The sequence below is a fragment of the Lagopus muta genome, chromosome 14, assembly GCF_023343835.1.
Source record: "Lagopus muta isolate bLagMut1 chromosome 14, bLagMut1 primary, whole genome shotgun sequence".
In the NCBI taxonomy this organism is placed as follows: domain Eukaryota; kingdom Metazoa; phylum Chordata; class Aves; order Galliformes; family Phasianidae; genus Lagopus; species Lagopus muta.
This window is the reverse complement of record NC_064446.1, coordinates 4,504,998-4,521,010: the sequence shown is the minus strand read 5'-3', so window position 1 is coordinate 4,521,010 and position 16,013 is coordinate 4,504,998. Positions and strand designations below refer to the sequence as shown.

The 16,013-nt window shown below is 57.5% G+C and overlaps 2 protein-coding genes across 13 annotated transcripts in view; one reads left to right on the top strand and one right to left on the bottom strand.

The window, feature by feature from the left end:
- RARS1 (arginyl-tRNA synthetase 1) overlaps positions 1 to 16,013 on the top strand; it is a 49,688-nt gene that overhangs the window by 16,269 nt on the left and 17,406 nt on the right. For 3 of the 7 annotated variants that reach the window (XM_048960723.1, XM_048960730.1, XM_048960729.1), the window contains one exon: positions 5,340 to 5,492. The exons of 3 other annotated variants lie outside the window; for them this stretch is intronic. In XM_048960723.1, coding sequence (XP_048816680.1) covers positions 5,340 to 5,449 — 110 coding nt within the window. In that variant the 3' untranslated portion in view covers positions 5,450 to 5,492. Of the gene's footprint in view, positions 1 to 5,339; positions 5,493 to 12,306; positions 12,608 to 16,013 lie in introns of those variants that run through there. One more of the 7 variants, XM_048960724.1, reaches the window with a different exon arrangement.
- Positions 1,411 to 16,013, bottom strand: part of LOC125700277 (rho GTPase-activating protein 7-like) — a 66,324-nt gene continuing 51,721 nt past the window's right edge. For 2 of the 6 annotated variants that reach the window (XR_007379830.1, XR_007379834.1), the window contains exon 12: positions 3,943 to 4,246. Coding sequence is in view for 2 of the 6 variants with exons in the window: in XM_048960720.1 (XP_048816677.1) it covers positions 3,921 to 4,058 (138 nt within the window). In the remaining 4 variants the exon portion in view is untranslated. Of the gene's footprint in view, positions 4,247 to 10,598; positions 11,025 to 16,013 lie in introns of those variants that run through there. The other 4 variants (XM_048960720.1, XR_007379840.1, XM_048960718.1 and 1 more) reach the window with 4 other exon arrangements.

Genomic DNA, 16,013 nt, shown 5'->3' with positions numbered 1-16,013 from the left:
TGCCATTATGAAGGAAAATCATGGAATGACGGAGGGTGAGGGAAGCCCAGGCTGGTGCCCCAATACGTGCAGTGATGGACTGTGAGGTCTCCGACCGAGGGGTTGTGACGGCAACGAGAGACGACTGTGACCTCAACAGCCCTTGCTGTATCCATTTGGGTGCCAGCAGAGGCCAGCGCGCACTCGTGCCTGGACTCCAGCTGAGCGTAGCTGCCAGACTTGGAGCACTGAACCAAGCGGTTGTGTTGCGCTGTGGGGCTACTGGCAGCAGTTCTTGCTGCCCATCCCACAGCATCACCAGCGTTTCCCCCAGCCCTGCCTGGCTCAGGCAGCTGGGGCTCTGCAAGGTGCACTTGCAGCAGCAGAGGTGAGAGGTGCAGGACGTGGCCCCTGCAGCAGCTGGTGGAGAACAGGGACCGGGAGGGTTTCTTGCTGAGGGACCGGGGGGGGGGGGGGGGGGAGGCATCACTGCTGCCTGCCCCTGGGGCAGCAAGCGACTGTGGCCTCTCTTTCTCTTTTGCAGTTTGTAATACCTTCTGCCTGCTGCAGCACCTGCGAGGGGAGCAGCTTCCCAACCTCAGCTCTCCCCAGCCCACCGCAGAGCCCGGGACCATGGACGTGCCATCCAACTGGACCTGCCCCGTCTGCGGGCAAGCTCGGGAGGATGTCACCCATGTGACCCCCTGCCAGCATCGGCTCTGCTATGGCTGTGCCATCTGGTGGGCCCAGAGGAAGCCGACTTGTGCCATATGTGGGCACAAAATCATCACCATCCGCTACTCCATCAGGGCGGATGACGATTATCTTGAGTGTCCCATCCCGCAGCCCACGGGACACTCAGATGATGGCCTGCAGGACGAGCAGGGGCCTGCAGAGTCAGTGCTTGCAGAGCCAGTGCCTGCAGAGCCGGAGCTCATTCCACCGGAGCACAACTTCCCTGCCGAGGTCTGGGCTGCGTTTTTTGGTCAACATCGGGAAGACCTCGCTCCCCTGCTCTTCTGGCTGCAGGAGGTGATCCGGGTAATGTCCGGCGACAACTGGTGGGAGGTGCAAGCGGGACTGTGGACCACGGTGAACTTACTGTGCGAGCACGGGCTCGACCAGGCGGCCTTGGTACGGGAGCTGCAGGTGATCACCCACTGCGACATCGTGCCCTTTGTGCAGCAGGTCATCAGCATCGCCGCAGCCCTGTATGGCCCCCTGATCCGCCGCCAGCTGGACCAGCAGGACGGCCGTGCTGCACGAGGGCGGGAGGACGGCCCTGCAGCCAGCCCCAACGTCAGCACCTCCCATCAGCATCCTCCTGCCTCAGGCACCGAGGAGCTGCTCGGCGGCTCCATTGGGGGACCTGGGCTCCCCGGCACCGCCACCGCAGCAGAGGAGCTACAGGAAGAGCCAAGGCAGGCAGCAGCTGCGGGCCCTTCCATCCCGAGCAGAGACCGCTCGTGTGGGGGGCCCCGGCGCGCCACGAAGAGGAAGGCCCGCAGCAGCCCCCAGGATTCCCCCCCACCCCGCAAGAGGCGGCCCCGACGACGGCGCTAGGCCTCGTCCCACTGCCATCAAAGCACGCCTCCAGGGGGCTGGGAGGCCAACATCTGCCTCCCAGCCTGCTGTTTGGAGACAAAATAAAGACACTTTCAGAAAAAAAATGTCTTGGTGTTATTGACAAGGCTGTTGGCTGCTTTCTCCCTCTTCTGGTCCCATGGCGGGGTGTAGAATCACTGCTTTATTTCCACCACCACACACTGGCACTCACAACTTGCAGCTACTTCCTCGGGTCCTGTTTGTTGCCTGGGAGAAGAGGCCAAACCCCTGCTCACCACAGCCTCCCCTCAGGAGGTTGTGCAATGCAATGAGGTTTCCCCTGAGCCTCCTCTTCTCCAGACTGAACAATCCCAGCTCCCTCAGCCGCTCCTCGTAAGACTTGTGCTCCAGACCCCTCACCAGTTTCATTGCCCTTCTCTGGACACACTCCAGGGCCTCAACATCTTTCCTGTAGTGAGGGGCCCAAAACTGAACACAGTACTCCAGGTGCAGCCTCACCCACGCTGAGCACAGAGGGACGATCACCTCCCTGCTCCTGCTGGCCCCACTGTTTCTAATGCACGCCAGGATGCCATTGGCTATCTTGGCCAGCTGTGCACACTATCAGCTCATGTTCAGCTGAGCATCAACCATCACCCCCCAGGTACCTTTCTTCTTCACAACCATCCAGCCCCTCGTCCCCAAGCCTATAGCACCGCATGAGGTTGTTGTGCCTGAAGTGCAGGACCCGATGCTTGAATGGGATGGTGGAACCTCATCCCATTCATCTCAGCCCCGTGATCCAGCTTATCTAAATCCCTCTGAAAGGCCTCTCTACCCTCAGGCAGATCGATGCCACCTCCCAGCTTGGTGTCATCTGCAAACTTACTGAGGGTGCACTCAGTGCCCCCACCCAGGTCATCAATAAAGACATTAAACAAGACGGGCTCCAGTGCCGAGCCCTGGGGGACACCACTTGACACGGGTCGCCAGCTGGACTTCACTCCATTCACCACGACCTGCTGGGCACTGCCCTCAGCCAGTTCCTTACCCAAAGGACCTGTCCAGTCCACACACCAGGCAGCCCGTTTCCCCAGAAGAAGCCTGTGACAAACCGTGTCAAAGGCTTTGCTGAAGCCCAGGTAGACTGCATCAACAGCCCTTCCCTCATCTACCAGGCTGGTCAGCCAGTCATAGAAGGAGATGAGGTTGGTCAGGCACGGCCTGCCTTTCACTAACCCTGGCTGGGCCTGATCCCCCAGACACAGCGCACCTGCCGTGCGATCTCACCTGAGATGATTTGCTCCATTACTTTCCCTGGTACCAAGGTCAGGCTCACAGGCATATAGTTCCCCAGATCCTCCTTACAGCCCTTCTTGAAGATGGGAGTCACATCAGCAAGCCTCCAATCCTCTGGGCCCTCTCCAGTTAGCTAGTGCTGATAGATGGCCGAGAGCAGCTCGGCAATCACCCCCGCCAGCTCCCTCCGCACCCAAGGGTGCAGCCCATCCGGTCCCATGGACTTGGGACAGTCCAGATGGAGGAGAAGCTCTCTGTCTCCACCTGAACTGCCGGGGGCATATTCTGAGTAGCATCCCAGACTGCCAGATCAGGGCGTAAAATGTCCAGAGGATAACTGGTCTGGCTATTAAAGGCAGATGTAAAGAAGGCATTGAGGACATCAGCCTCCTCTTTGTCTTCCGTGGCCACATTCCCTGCTGCATCAAGTATAGGATGAAAATTATCCTTGGTTCTTCTTTTGCCTTTGATATACTTACAAAAGGATTTTTTATTGTCTTTTACGGCAGTGGCCAATGTGAGTTCAAGTTGGGCTTTTGCCTTCCTAACCTCCTCCCTGCATACCTTAGCTACTCCCTTGTAATCTCCCCAAGTAGCCTGTCCCTTCTGCCAGAGGACGTAGACACTCCTATTCTCCCTGAGTCTCAACAGTAATTCCCGGCTTATCCACACCAGTCGTCTTCCCCTACAGCTCACCTTACGGCGCTCAGGGGACAGCCTGTTCTTGTGCCTTAAGATTTCCATCTTGAGGAGCGTCCAAGGCTTCCTGGACCCCTTTACCCTTGAGAAGCGACTCCCAAGGGACCCGTGCTACAAGCACCCTGAGCAGATCAAAGCCCACCCTTTGAAAGTTCAAGAAAGTAGTTTTGCTGGTCACTCTTTTGACGTCTCCAAGAACGGAGAATTCTACAATTCTGTGGTCACTCTGCCCAAGATGGTCCCCAGCCTTCACTTCTCCCACCAGTTCTTCTCTGTCAGCAAAGACCAGGTCCAGCAGGGCACCGCGCCTGGTAGGCTCTCCGACCAGCTGCATAACCACACAGTCTAGAAACCTCCTGGACTGCTTCCTCTGTGCTGTGTTATGTTTCCAACATATATCAGGGAAGCTGAAGTCTCCCATGAGAACAAGCGCTGGCGATCGTATCCAGGTCCAGAGGCAGACAACAGGTGATGTGGGCGCAGCTAAGAGCATTTCTGGTCACAGGAACCGAATCCCCATGGCTGTACTCTTTATCCTGAAGTTTGAGAAATCAGAAATACAAGGGATCTGCAAGGTGCGTCCCATGTTTGATGGTGTCTTTCACAGCCCTCACCTAAGTGCGGGGTTGGTGCTCAGGGTGCTCACTGCATAGAAGGTGTTAGTGAACTGATAGGGCTGCACACTTGTAGCTGCAGAAGAGGTCAAACTCTTCTCTGGCTCAATCTGTGGATGGGGAAGGAAAAGGCAGTGAGCCAGAGACTGTGTGGGATCAGAGGTGCTGTGATCAAGGCTCACATGGCATCACTGCATTACCCCTGCTAGGGCACCCTGACTCCAACCCCTCTCTGAGAAACCTTTAAGCAGCAGGGGGCTGTGAATCAATACTCAGCAGGACAGTGGAGAACACTGAGGCATACCACCTGCAAGGACATCCCACATTCTTATTGCTGTACCTTGCAAGGGCCCTGTATTAGCACCCAGACAAGCAGTGTCTCCTGCCTTCAAAGCCCAGCTGCTAAGTAGTATGCATGCAGCCACACTCTACTGCTGCACAAGCCTAGGGCAGATCTACTAGCAGAGTCCTCACAGCTGGTAAAATGAGAACTCCATGCTGCTTTCCCTGTTACTGCACCTTCCAAAAAACCCAAAGCTAAAGGAGACCACAGGTGCATGAGATTAAACATAAACCAGCAAAGGTGCATGAGGACTCAGGGGACTTTGAACACTGCTGGCAGCAAGGATAGGCATTTCCCCTCTGCCATCCTCTGGAAGGACTGTGACTCTGGGTATCTCCCTTGGTTTACCTGCTTGCTGATACATCTGTTTGTGAGTATCACCTCCTACAGCTGCCCCCATCCTATGGCACAACCATCCCGCCTCAGAAGGCAGAGCTGGGCACCATAGCCATCCCACAGTACCTGAGCAGTGCCTAGCAGCTGAGCACAAGTTCCAGCACCGGCTGCTTTTTGATGTCAAGGCCAAGCCAGGTAGGTTCTGGTCTAGAGACAGCAGCCAGGGTCAGGCGTGGTCCAGTGATGAAGGCTTGAGTCTGGCTGAGCAGGTCCACATCCAGGTAGAGCTCCACAGGGGCCACTCCTCATGGTCACCATCAGGAAGGGGAGCAACCCTGTCTCAGCTGTCCAACAAGTGCTGTCCACGGGAGAGGGCTGAAGGGGTTGGCAGAGGAGGAGGATAAAACTGTGAGCAGCCCGTCCCAGGGGCAGCTTGGGGGCAGATGGGCCCCAAGAGAGAGGGCAGAGGTGGTTCATCTGAGCAGTGGCTCCAGCTTCAGTGTTGGTCTGTTGTTGTTTTGCAGGCCAGATTGTGAAGGTGAATATGTGGAGGTTGCTGCTGTGTGAGGCCACAGCCACCATCATGGCCAAGGGTTTTGACATCCTGGGAATTAAGCCGGTGGAGAGAATGTAACAAACTTGTTCCCTGTGGGGTAACAATAAAAGGACTGACTGCCTGTGTCCGTGTCTGATGGCAAGGGAAGGCGCTGTAGAGGAGCAGCACCCAGAGGGGGAAAGGGGAGGGAACTGGAGGGAACACAGAATCACAAGCTTGGAAACGACCGATAAGATCATCTAGTCCAACTGTCTTCTCATTACCCCAAGTACTAAACCTCATCTCGTAGCTCCTCATCCAGCCTTCTCTTGAACACGGCCAGCGATGGTGACTCCACCACCTGCCTGGGCAGCCATTGCAGTGCCTGATCTCTCTCTGACAGGAAAGATTTTTCCCCAGGTCCTGTTTGTTGCCTGGAAAAACCTCTTAGAACCATTAAGGCTGGAGAAGACCTCTACAATCATCTAGGCCAAGAGCCAGAGGGAAGTGTGACCTTATATTGAATAAACCTTCCTGGTGTACGTGCCTGGGGCTGCGTGCCATGGCCTGAGCAACCCGATGGGGCCTGTGGAAAGACGTGTCCCAGGCACCGGTGATTGGTGTGAAACACTGATGGCAAGCAAGCAGAGGTGCAGGGGAAGGCCCAGAAACATCTGCTGGGGCTTGAGTGCTGCTGGCACACGTGCAGCAGGTGAGGCTCATTGTGATGACCAAGCCATGGATGACAGCATCACTGTGGGACGGGTGGTGATGACCCGGATTGAAGGTGAGGACTGGCAACAGGGCCAAGTGATCCTTTGTGACATCGCTGTGCGGTGGATTGTGACTGCTCAGCCCACCCTGCTGCAACGCGGGTGCGGCAGCCCAGCCGATCAGTTCGTGCCTGGCATCGGACCGAGCGTGTGTGCGAGGACCGGAGCGCAACAGGGCGAGTTTGGAGCTGGAACGTGCTCTGGGTGCTGCTAGCGCAGCTCTCAGCGGCCGTCTCAGAGCCACTTGTGCCGTACCCTGACCCTGCTGGGAGCAGGCAGACGGGACTTTGCGCAGAGTCGCGTGCAGCAGTGCAGGTAGGCAGCGTGGCAATGCCTCACGCTGGCAGCTGGGGGGATGCTTCTTGAGGAACCCTCCCCAGGTTGGTCGGTGCCCGTGTGGTCTCTTGTCCTATTGCAATGTGACACCTGCTGCCCCAGCATCAGTGTCGGGGAGCAAATTGTCATCTCCCACTCCTCCATTCCCACTGCAACTGGTGGAAGTGTGGAAGCAGCTTTAGGCACCCACTGCCCCTTGTGCCTGGAGAACTGGGACAGCGTGGCATACACTGTGCCATGCTGCCACCAGGTTTGTTTCCACCGCATCCAGCGGTGGACTAGCAGCAGGCCCCAGTGCCCGCTCCGCAAGCAAGGCACGCAGTCCATCATCCACGCAGGGCGGGCAGGCAGGGACTTTGAGGAGCTGGTCCTCAGGCCAACTGCAGCGGCATCCATTGCTGCATGTTGAACCTGCCTAGCTTTGTCACGTCGTCTTGTGGCACCACCTCATGACAGGTTGGTTACAAGTTACATGTGCAGAAGAAACACGTGCAATTTTTGTTTTTCCAAGTATATTGCCATTATGAAGGAAAATCATGGAATGACGGAGGGTGAGGGAAGCCCAGGCTGGTGCCCCAATACGTGCAGTGATGGACTGTGAGGTCACCGACCGAGGGGTTGTGACAGCAATGATAGACAACTGTGACCTCAACAGCCCTTGCTGTATCCATTTGGGTGCCAGCAGAGGCCAGCGCGCACTCGTGCCTGGACTCCAGCTGAGCGTAGCTGCCAGACTTGGAGCACTGAACCAAGCGGTTGTGTTGCGCTGTGGGGCTACTGGCAGCAGTTCTTGCTGCCCATCCCACAGCATCACCAGCGTTTCCCCCAGCCCTGCCTGGCTCAGGCAGCTGGGGCTCTGCAAGGTGCACTTGCAGCAGCAGAGGTGAGAGGTGCAGGACGTGGCCCCTGCAGCAGCTGGTGGAGAACAGGGACCGGGAGCGTTTCTTGCTGAGGGACCGGGGGGGGGGGGCATCACTTCTAACTGCCCCTGGGGCAGCAAGCGACCGTGGCCTCTCTTTCTCTTTTGCAGTTTGTAATACCTTCTGCCTGCTGCAGCATCTGTGAGGGGAGCAGCTTCCCAGCCTCAGCTCTCCCCCGCCCACCGCAGAGCCCGGGACCATGGACGTGCCATCCAACTGGACCTGCCCCGTCTGCGGGCAAGCTCGGGAGGATGTCACCCATGTGACCCCCTGCCAGCATCGGCTCTGCTATGGCTGTGCCATCTGGTGGGCCCAGAGGAAGCCGACTTGTGCCATATGTGGGCACAAAATCATCACCATCCGCTACTCCATCAGGGCGGATGACGATTATCTTGAGTGTCCCATCCCGCAGCCCACGGGACACTCAGATGATGGCCTGCAGGACGAGCAGGGGCCTGCAGAGTCAGTGCCTGCAGAGCCAGTGCCTGCAGAGCCGGAGCTCATTCCACCGGAGCACAACTTCCCTGCCGAGGTCTGGGCTGCGTTTTTCGGTCAACATCGGGAAGACCTCGCTCCCCTGCTCTTCTGGCTGCAGGAGGTGATCCGGGTAATGTCCGGCGACAACTGGTGGGAGGTGCAAGCGGGACTGTGGACCACGGTGAACTTACTGTGCGAGCACGGGCTCGACCAGGCGGCCTTGGTACGGGAGCTGCAGGTGATCACCCACTGCGACATCGTGCCCTTTGTGCAGCAGGTCATCAGCATCGCCGCAGCCCTGTATGGCCCCCTGATCCGCCGCCAGCTGGACCAGCAGGACGGCCGTGCTGCACGAGGGCGGGAGGACGGCCCTGCAGCCAGCCCCAACGTCAGCACCTCCCATCAGCATCCTCCTGCCTCAGGCACCGAGGAGCTGCTCGGCGGCTCCATTGGGGGACCTGGGCTCCCCGGCACCGCCACCGCAGCAGAGGAGCTACAGGAAGAGCCAAGGCAGGCAGCAGCTGCGGGCCCTTCCATCCCGAGCAGAGACCGCTCGTGTGGGGGGCCCCGGCGCGCCACGAAGAGGAAGGCCCGCAGCAGCCCCCAGGATTCCCCCCCACCCCGCAAGAGGCGGCCCCGACGACGGCGCTAGGCCTCGTCCCACTGCCATCAAAGCACGCCTCCAGGGGGCTGGGAGGCCAACATCTGCCTCCCAGCCTGCTGTTTGGAGACAAAATAAAGACACTTTCAGAAAAAAAATGTCTTGGTGTTATTGACAAGGCTGTTGGCTGCTTTCTCCCTCTTCTGGTCCCATGGCGGGGTGTAGAATCACTGCTTTATTTCCACCACCACACACTGGCACTCACAACTTGCAGCTACTTCCTCGGGTCCTGTTTGTTGCCTGGGAGAAGAGGCCAAACCCCTGCTCACCACAGCCTCCCCTCAGGAGGTTGTGCAATGCAATGAGGTTTCCCCTGAGCCTCCTCTTCTCCAGACTGAACAATCCCAGCTCCCTCAGCCGCTCCTCGTAAGACTTGTGCTCCAGACCCCTCACCAGTTTCATTGCCCTTCTCTGGACACACTCCAGGGCCTCAATATCTTTCCTGTAGTGAGGGGCCCAAAACTGAACACAGTACTCCAGGTGCAGCCTCACCCACGCTGAGCACAGAGGGACGATCACCTCCCTGCTCCTGCTGGCCCCACTGTTTCTAATGCACGCCAGGATGCCATTGGCTATCTTGGCCAGCTGTGCACACTATCAGCTCATGTTCAGCTGAGCATCAACCATCACCCCCCAGGTACCTTTCTTCTTCACAACCATCCAGCCCCTCGTCCCCAAGCCTATAGCACTGCATGAGGTTGTTGTGCCTGAAGTGTAGGACCCGATGCTTGAATGGGATGGTGGAACCTCATCCCATTCATCTCAGCCCCGTGATCCAGCTTATCTAAATCCCTCTGAAAGGCCTCTCTACCCTCAGGCAGATCGATGCCACCTCCCAGCTTGGTGTCATCTGCAAACTTACTGAGGGTGCACTCAGTGCCCCCACCCAGGTCATCAATAAAGACATTAAACAAGATGGGCTCCAGTGCCGAGCCCTGGGGGACACCACTTGACACGGGTCGCCAGCTGGACTTCACTCCATTCACCACGACCCGCTGGGCACTGCCCTCAGCCAGTTCCTTACCCAAAGGACCTGTCCAGTCCACACACCAGGCAGCCCGTTTCCCCAGAAGAAGCCTGTGACAAACCGTGTCAAAGGCTTTGCTGAAGCCCAGGTAGACTGCATCAACAGCCCTTCCCTCATCTACCAGGCTGGTCAGCCAGTCATAGAAGGAGATGAGGTTGGTCAGGCACGGCCTGCCTTTCACTAACCCTGGCTGGGCCTGATCCCCCAGACACAGCGCACCTGCCGTGCAATCTCACCTTAGATGGTTTGCTCCATTACTTTCCCTGGTACCAAGGTCAGGCTCACAGGCATATAGTTCCCCAGATCCTCCTTACAGCCCTTCTTGAAGATGGGAGTCACATCAGCAAGCCTCCAATCCTCTGGGCCCTCTCCAGTTAGCCAGTGCTGATAGATGGCCGAGAGCAGCTCGGCAATCACCCCCGCCAGCTCCCTCCGCACCCAAGGGTGCAGCCCATCCGGTCCCATGGACTTGGGACAGTCCAGATGGAGGAGAAGCTCTCTGTCTCCACCTGAACTGCCGGGGGCATATTCTGAGTAGCATCCCAGACTGCCAGATCAGGGCGTAAAATGTCCAGAGGGTAACTGGTCTGGCTATTAAAGGCAGATGGAAAGAAGGCATTGAGGACATCAGCCTTCTCTTTGTCTTCCGTGGCCACATTCCCTGCTGCATCAAGTATAGGATGAAAATTATCCTTGGTTCTTCTTTTGCCTTTGATATACTTACAAAAGGATTTTTTATTGTCTTTTACGGCAGTGGCCAATGTGAGCTCAAGTTGGGCTTTTGCCTTCCGAACCTCCTCCCTGCATACCTTAGCTACTCCCTTGTAATCTCCCCAAGTAGCCTGTCCCTTCTGCCAGAGGACGTAGACACTCCTATTCTCCCTGAGTCTCAACAGTAATTCCCGGCTTATCCACACCAGTCGTCTTCCCCTACAGCTCACCTTACGGCGCTCAGGGGACAGCCTGTTCTTGTGCCTAAAGATTTCCATCTTGAGGAGCGTCCAAGACTTCCTGGACCCCTTTACCCTGGAGAAGCGACTCCCAAGGGACCCGTACTACAAGCACCCTGAACAGATCAAAGCCCACCCTTTGAAAGTTCAAGAAAGTAGTTTTGCTGGTCACTCTTTTGACGTCTCCAAGAACGGAGAATTCTACAATTCTGTGGTCACTCTGCCCAAGATGGTCCCCAACCTTCACTTCTCCCACCAGTTCTTCTCTGTCAGCAAAGACCAGGTCCAGCAGGGCACCGCGCCTGGTAGGCTCTCCGACCAGCTGCATAACCACACAGTCTAGAAACCTCCTGGACTGCTTCCTCTGTGCTGTGTTATGTTTCCAACATATATCAGGGAAGCTGAAGTCTCCCATGAGAACAAGCGCTGGCGATCGTATCCAGGTCCAGAGGCAGACAACAGGTGATGTGGGCGCAGCTAAGAGCATTTCTGGTCACAGGAACCGAATCCCCATGGCTGTACTCTTTATCCTGAAGTTTGAGAAATCAGAAATACAAGGGATCTGCAAGGTGCGTCCCATGTTTGATGGTGTCTTTCACAGCCCTCACCTAAGTGCGGGGTTGGTGCTCAGGGTGCTCACTGCATAGAAGGTGTTAGTGAACTGATAGGGCTGCACACTCGTAGCTGCAGAAGAGGTCAAACTCTTCTCTGGCTCAATCATCTGTGGATGGGGAAGGAAAAGGCAGTGAGCAAGAGACTGTGTGGGATCAGAGGTGCTGTGCAAGGCTCACATGGCATCACTGCATTACCCCTGCTAGGGCACCCTGACTCCAACCCCTCTCTGAGAAACCTTTAAGCAGCAGGGGGCTGTGAATCAATACTCAGCAGGACAGTGGAGAACACTGAGGCATACCACCTGCAAGGACATCCCACATTCTTATTGCTGTACCTTGCAAGGGCCCTGTATTAGCACCCAGACAAGCAGTGCCTCCTGCCTTCAAAGCCCAGCTGCTAAGTAGTATGCATGCAGCCACACTCTACTGCTGCACAAGCCTAGGGCAGATCTACTAGCAGAGTCCTCACAGCTGGTAAAATGGGAACTCCATGCTGCTTTCCCTGTTACTGCACCTTCCAATAAACCCAAAGCTAAAGGATACCACAGGTGCATGAGATTAAACATAAGCCAGCAAAGGTGCAAGAGGACTCAGGGGACTTTGAACACTGCTGGCAGCAGGGATAGGCATTTCCCCTCTGCCATCCTCTGGAAGGACTGTGACACTGGGTATCTCCCTTGGTTTACCTGCTTGCTGATACATCTGTTTGTGAGTATCACCTCCTACAGCTGCCCCCATCCTATGGCACAACCATCCCGCCTCAGAAGGCAGAGCTGGGCACCATAGCCATCCCACAGTACCTGAGCAGTGCCTAGCAGCTGAGCACAAGTTCCAGCACCGGCTGCTTTTTGATGTCAAGGCCAAGCCAGGTAGGTTCTGGTCTAGAGACAGCAGCCAGGGTCAGGCGTGGTCCAGTGATGAAGGCTTGAGTCTGGCTGAGCAGGTCCACATCCAGGTAGAGCTTCACAGGGGCCACTCCTCATGGTCACCATCAGGAAGGGGAGCAACCCTGTCTCAGCTGTCCAACAAGTGCTGTCCACGGGAGAGGGCTGAAGGGGTTGGCAGAGGAGGAAGATAAAACTGTGAGCAGCCCGTCCCAGGGGCAGCTTGGGGGCAGATGGGCCCCAAGAGAGAGGGCAGAGGTGGTTCATCTGAGCAGTGGCTCCAGCTTCAATGTTGGTCTGTTGTTGTTTTGCAGGCCAGATTGTGAAGGTGAATATGTGGAGGTTGCTGCTGTGTGAGGCCACAGCCACCATCATGGCCAAGGGTTTTGACATCCTGGGAATTAAGCCGGTGGAGAGAGTGTAACAAACTTGTTCCCTGTGGGGTAACAATAAAAGGACTGACTGCCTGTGTCCGTGTCTGATGGCAAGGGAAGGCGCTGTAGAGGAGCAGCACCCAGAGGGGGAAAGGGGAGGGAACTGGAGGGAACACAGAATCACAAGCTTGGAAACGACCGATAAGATCATCTAGTCCAACTGTCTTCTCATTACCCCAAGTACTAAACCTCATCTCATAGCTCCTCATCCAGCCTTCTCTTGAACACGGCCAGCGATGGTGACTCCACCACCTGCCTGGGCAGCCATTGCAGTGCCTGATCACTCTCTGAGAGGAAAGATTTTTCCCCAGGTCCTGTTTGTTGCCTGGAAAAACCTCTTAGAACCATTAAGGCTGGAGAAGACCTCTACAATCATCTAGGCCAAGAGCCAGAGGGAAGTGTGACCTTTTATTGAATAAACCTTCCTGGTGTACATGCCTGGGGCTGCGTGCCATGGCCTGAGCAACCCGATGGGGCCTGTGGAAAGACGTGTCCCAGGCACCGGTGATTGGTGTGAAACACTGATGGCAAGCAAGCAGAGGTGCAGGGGAAGGCCCAGAAACATCTGCTGGGGCTTGAGTGCTGCTGGCACAGTGCAGCAGGTGAGGCTCATTGTGATGACCAAGCCATGGATGACAGCATCACTGTGGGACGGGTGGTGATGACCCGGAGTGAAGGGGAGGACTGGCAACAGGGCCAAGTGATCCTTTGTGACATCGCTGTGCGGTGGATTGTGACTGCTCAGCCCACCCTGCTGCAACGCGGGTGCGGCAGCCCAGCCGATCAGTTCGTGCCTGGCATCGGACCGAGCGTGTGTGCGAGGACCGGAGCGCAACAGGGCGAGTTTGGAGCTGGAACGTGCTCTGGGTGCTGCTAGCGCAGCTCTCAGCGGCCGTCTCAGAGCCACTTGTGCCGTACCCTGACCCTGCTGGGAGCAGGCAGACGGGACTTTGCGCAGAGTCGCGTGCAGCAGTGCAGGTAGGCAGCGTGGCAATGCCTCACGCTGGGAGCTGGGGGGATGCTTCTTGAGGAACCCTCCCCAGGTTGGTCGGTGCCCGTGTGGTCTCTTGTCCTATTGCAATGTGACACCTGCTGCCCCAGCATCAGTGTCGGGGAGCAAATTGTCATCTCCCACTCCTCCATTCCCACTGCAACTGGTGGAAGTGTGGAAGCAGCTTTAGGCACCCACTGCCCCTTGTGCCTGGAGAACTGGGACAGCGTGGCATACACTGTGCCATGCTGCCACCAGGTTTGTTTCCACCGCATCCAGCGGTGGACTAGCAGCAGGCCCCAGTGCCCGCTCTGCAAGCAAGGCACGCAGTCCATCATCCACGCAGGGTGGGCAGGCAGGGACTTTGAGGAGCTGGTCCTCAGGCCAACCGCAGCGGCATCCATTGCTGCATGTTGAACCTGCCTAGCTTTGTCACGTCGTCTTGTGGCACCACCTCATGACAGGTTGGTTACAAGTTACATGTGCAGAAGAAACACGTGCAATTTTTGTTTTTCCAAGTATATTGCCATTATGAAGGAAAATCATGGAATGACGGAGGGTGAGGGAAGCCCAGGCTGGTGCCCCAATACGTGCAGTGATGGACTGTGAGGTCTCCGACCGAGGGGTTGTGACGGCAACGAGAGACGACTGTGACCTCAACAGCCCTTGCTGTATCCATTTGGGTGCCAGCAGAGGCCAGCGCGCACTCGTGCCTGGACTCCAGCTGAGCGTAGCTGCCAGACTTGGAGCACTGAACCAAGCGGTTGTGTTGCGCTGTGGGGCTACTGGCAGCAGTTCTTGCTGCCCATCCCACAGCATCACCAGCGTTTCCCCCAGCCCTGCCTGGCTCAGGCAGCTGGGGCTCTGCAAGGTGCACTTGCAGCAGCAGAGGTGAGAGGTGCAGGACGTGGCCCCTGCAGCAGCTGGTGGAGAACAGGGACCGGGAGGGTTTCTTGCTGAGGGACCGGGGGGGGGGGGGGGGGAGGCATCACTGCTGCCTGCCCCTGGGGCAGCAAGCGACTGTGGCCTCTCTTTCTCTTTTGCAGTTTGTAATACCTTCTGCCTGCTGCAGCACCTGCGAGGGGAGCAGCTTCCCAACCTCAGCTCTCCCCAGCCCACCGCAGAGCCCGGGACCATGGACGTGCCATCCAACTGGACCTGCCCCGTCTGCGGGCAAGCTCGGGAGGATGTCACCCATGTGACCCCCTGCCAGCATCGGCTCTGCTATGGCTGTGCCATCTGGTGGGCCCAGAGGAAGCCGACTTGTGCCATATGTGGGCACAAAATCATCACCATCCGCTACTCCATCAGGGCGGATGACGATTATCTTGAGTGTCCCATCCCGCAGCCCACGGGACACTCAGATGATGGCCTGCAGGACGAGCAGGGGCCTGCAGAGTCAGTGCTTGCAGAGCCAGTGCCTGCAGAGCCGGAGCTCATTCCACCGGAGCACAACTTCCCTGCCGAGGTCTGGGCTGCGTTTTTCGGTCAACATCGGGAAGACCTCGCTCCCCTGCTCTTCTGGCTGCAGGAGGTGATCCGGGTAATGTCCGGCGACAACTGGTGGGAGGTGCAAGCGGGACTGTGGACCACGGTGAACTTACTGTGCGAGCACGGGCTCGACCAGGCGGCCTTGGTACGGGAGCTGCAGGTGATCACCCACGGCGACATCGTGCCCTTTGTGCAGCAGGTCATCAGCATCGCCGCAGCCCTGTATGGCCCCCTGATCCGCCGCCAGCTGGACCAGCAGGACGGCCGTGCTGCACGAGGGCGGGAGGACGGCCCTGCAGCCAGCCCCAACGTCAGCACCTCCCATCAGCATCCTCCTGCCTCAGGCACCGAGGAGCTGCTCGGCGGCTCCATTGGGGGACCTGGGCTCCCCGGCACCGCCACCGCAGCAGAGGAGCTACAGGAAGAGCCAAGGCAGGCAGCAGCTGCGGGCCCTTCCATCCCGAGCAGAGACCGCTCGTGTGGGGGGCCCCGGCGCGCCACGAAGAGGAAGGCCCGCAGCAGCCCCCAGGATTCCCCCCCACCCCGCAAGAGGCGGCCCCGACGACGGCGCTAGGCCTCGTCCCACTGCCATCAAAGCACGCCTCCAGGGGGCTGGGAGGCCAACATCTGCCTCCCAGCCTGCTGTTTGGAGACAAAATAAAGACACTTTCAGAAAAAAAATGTCTTGGTGTTATTGACAAGGCTGTTGGCTGCTTTCTCCCTCTTCTGGTCCCATGGCGGGGTGTAGAATCACTGCTTTATTTCCACCACCACACACTGGCACTCACAACTTGCAGCTACTTCCTCGGGTCCTGTTTGTTGCCTGGGAGAAGAGGCCAAACCCCTGCTCACCACAGCCTCCCCTCAGGAGGTTGTGCAATGCAATGAGGTTTCCCCTGAGCCTCCTCTTCTCCAGACTGAACAATCCCAGCTCCCTCAGCCGCTCCTCGTAAGACTTGTGCTCCAGACCCCTCACCAGTTTCATTGCCCTTCTCTGGACACACTCCAGGGCCTCAACATCTTTCCTGTAGTGAGGGGCCCAAAACTGAACACAGTACTCCAGGTGCAGCCTCACCCACGCTGAGCACAGAGGGACGATCACCTC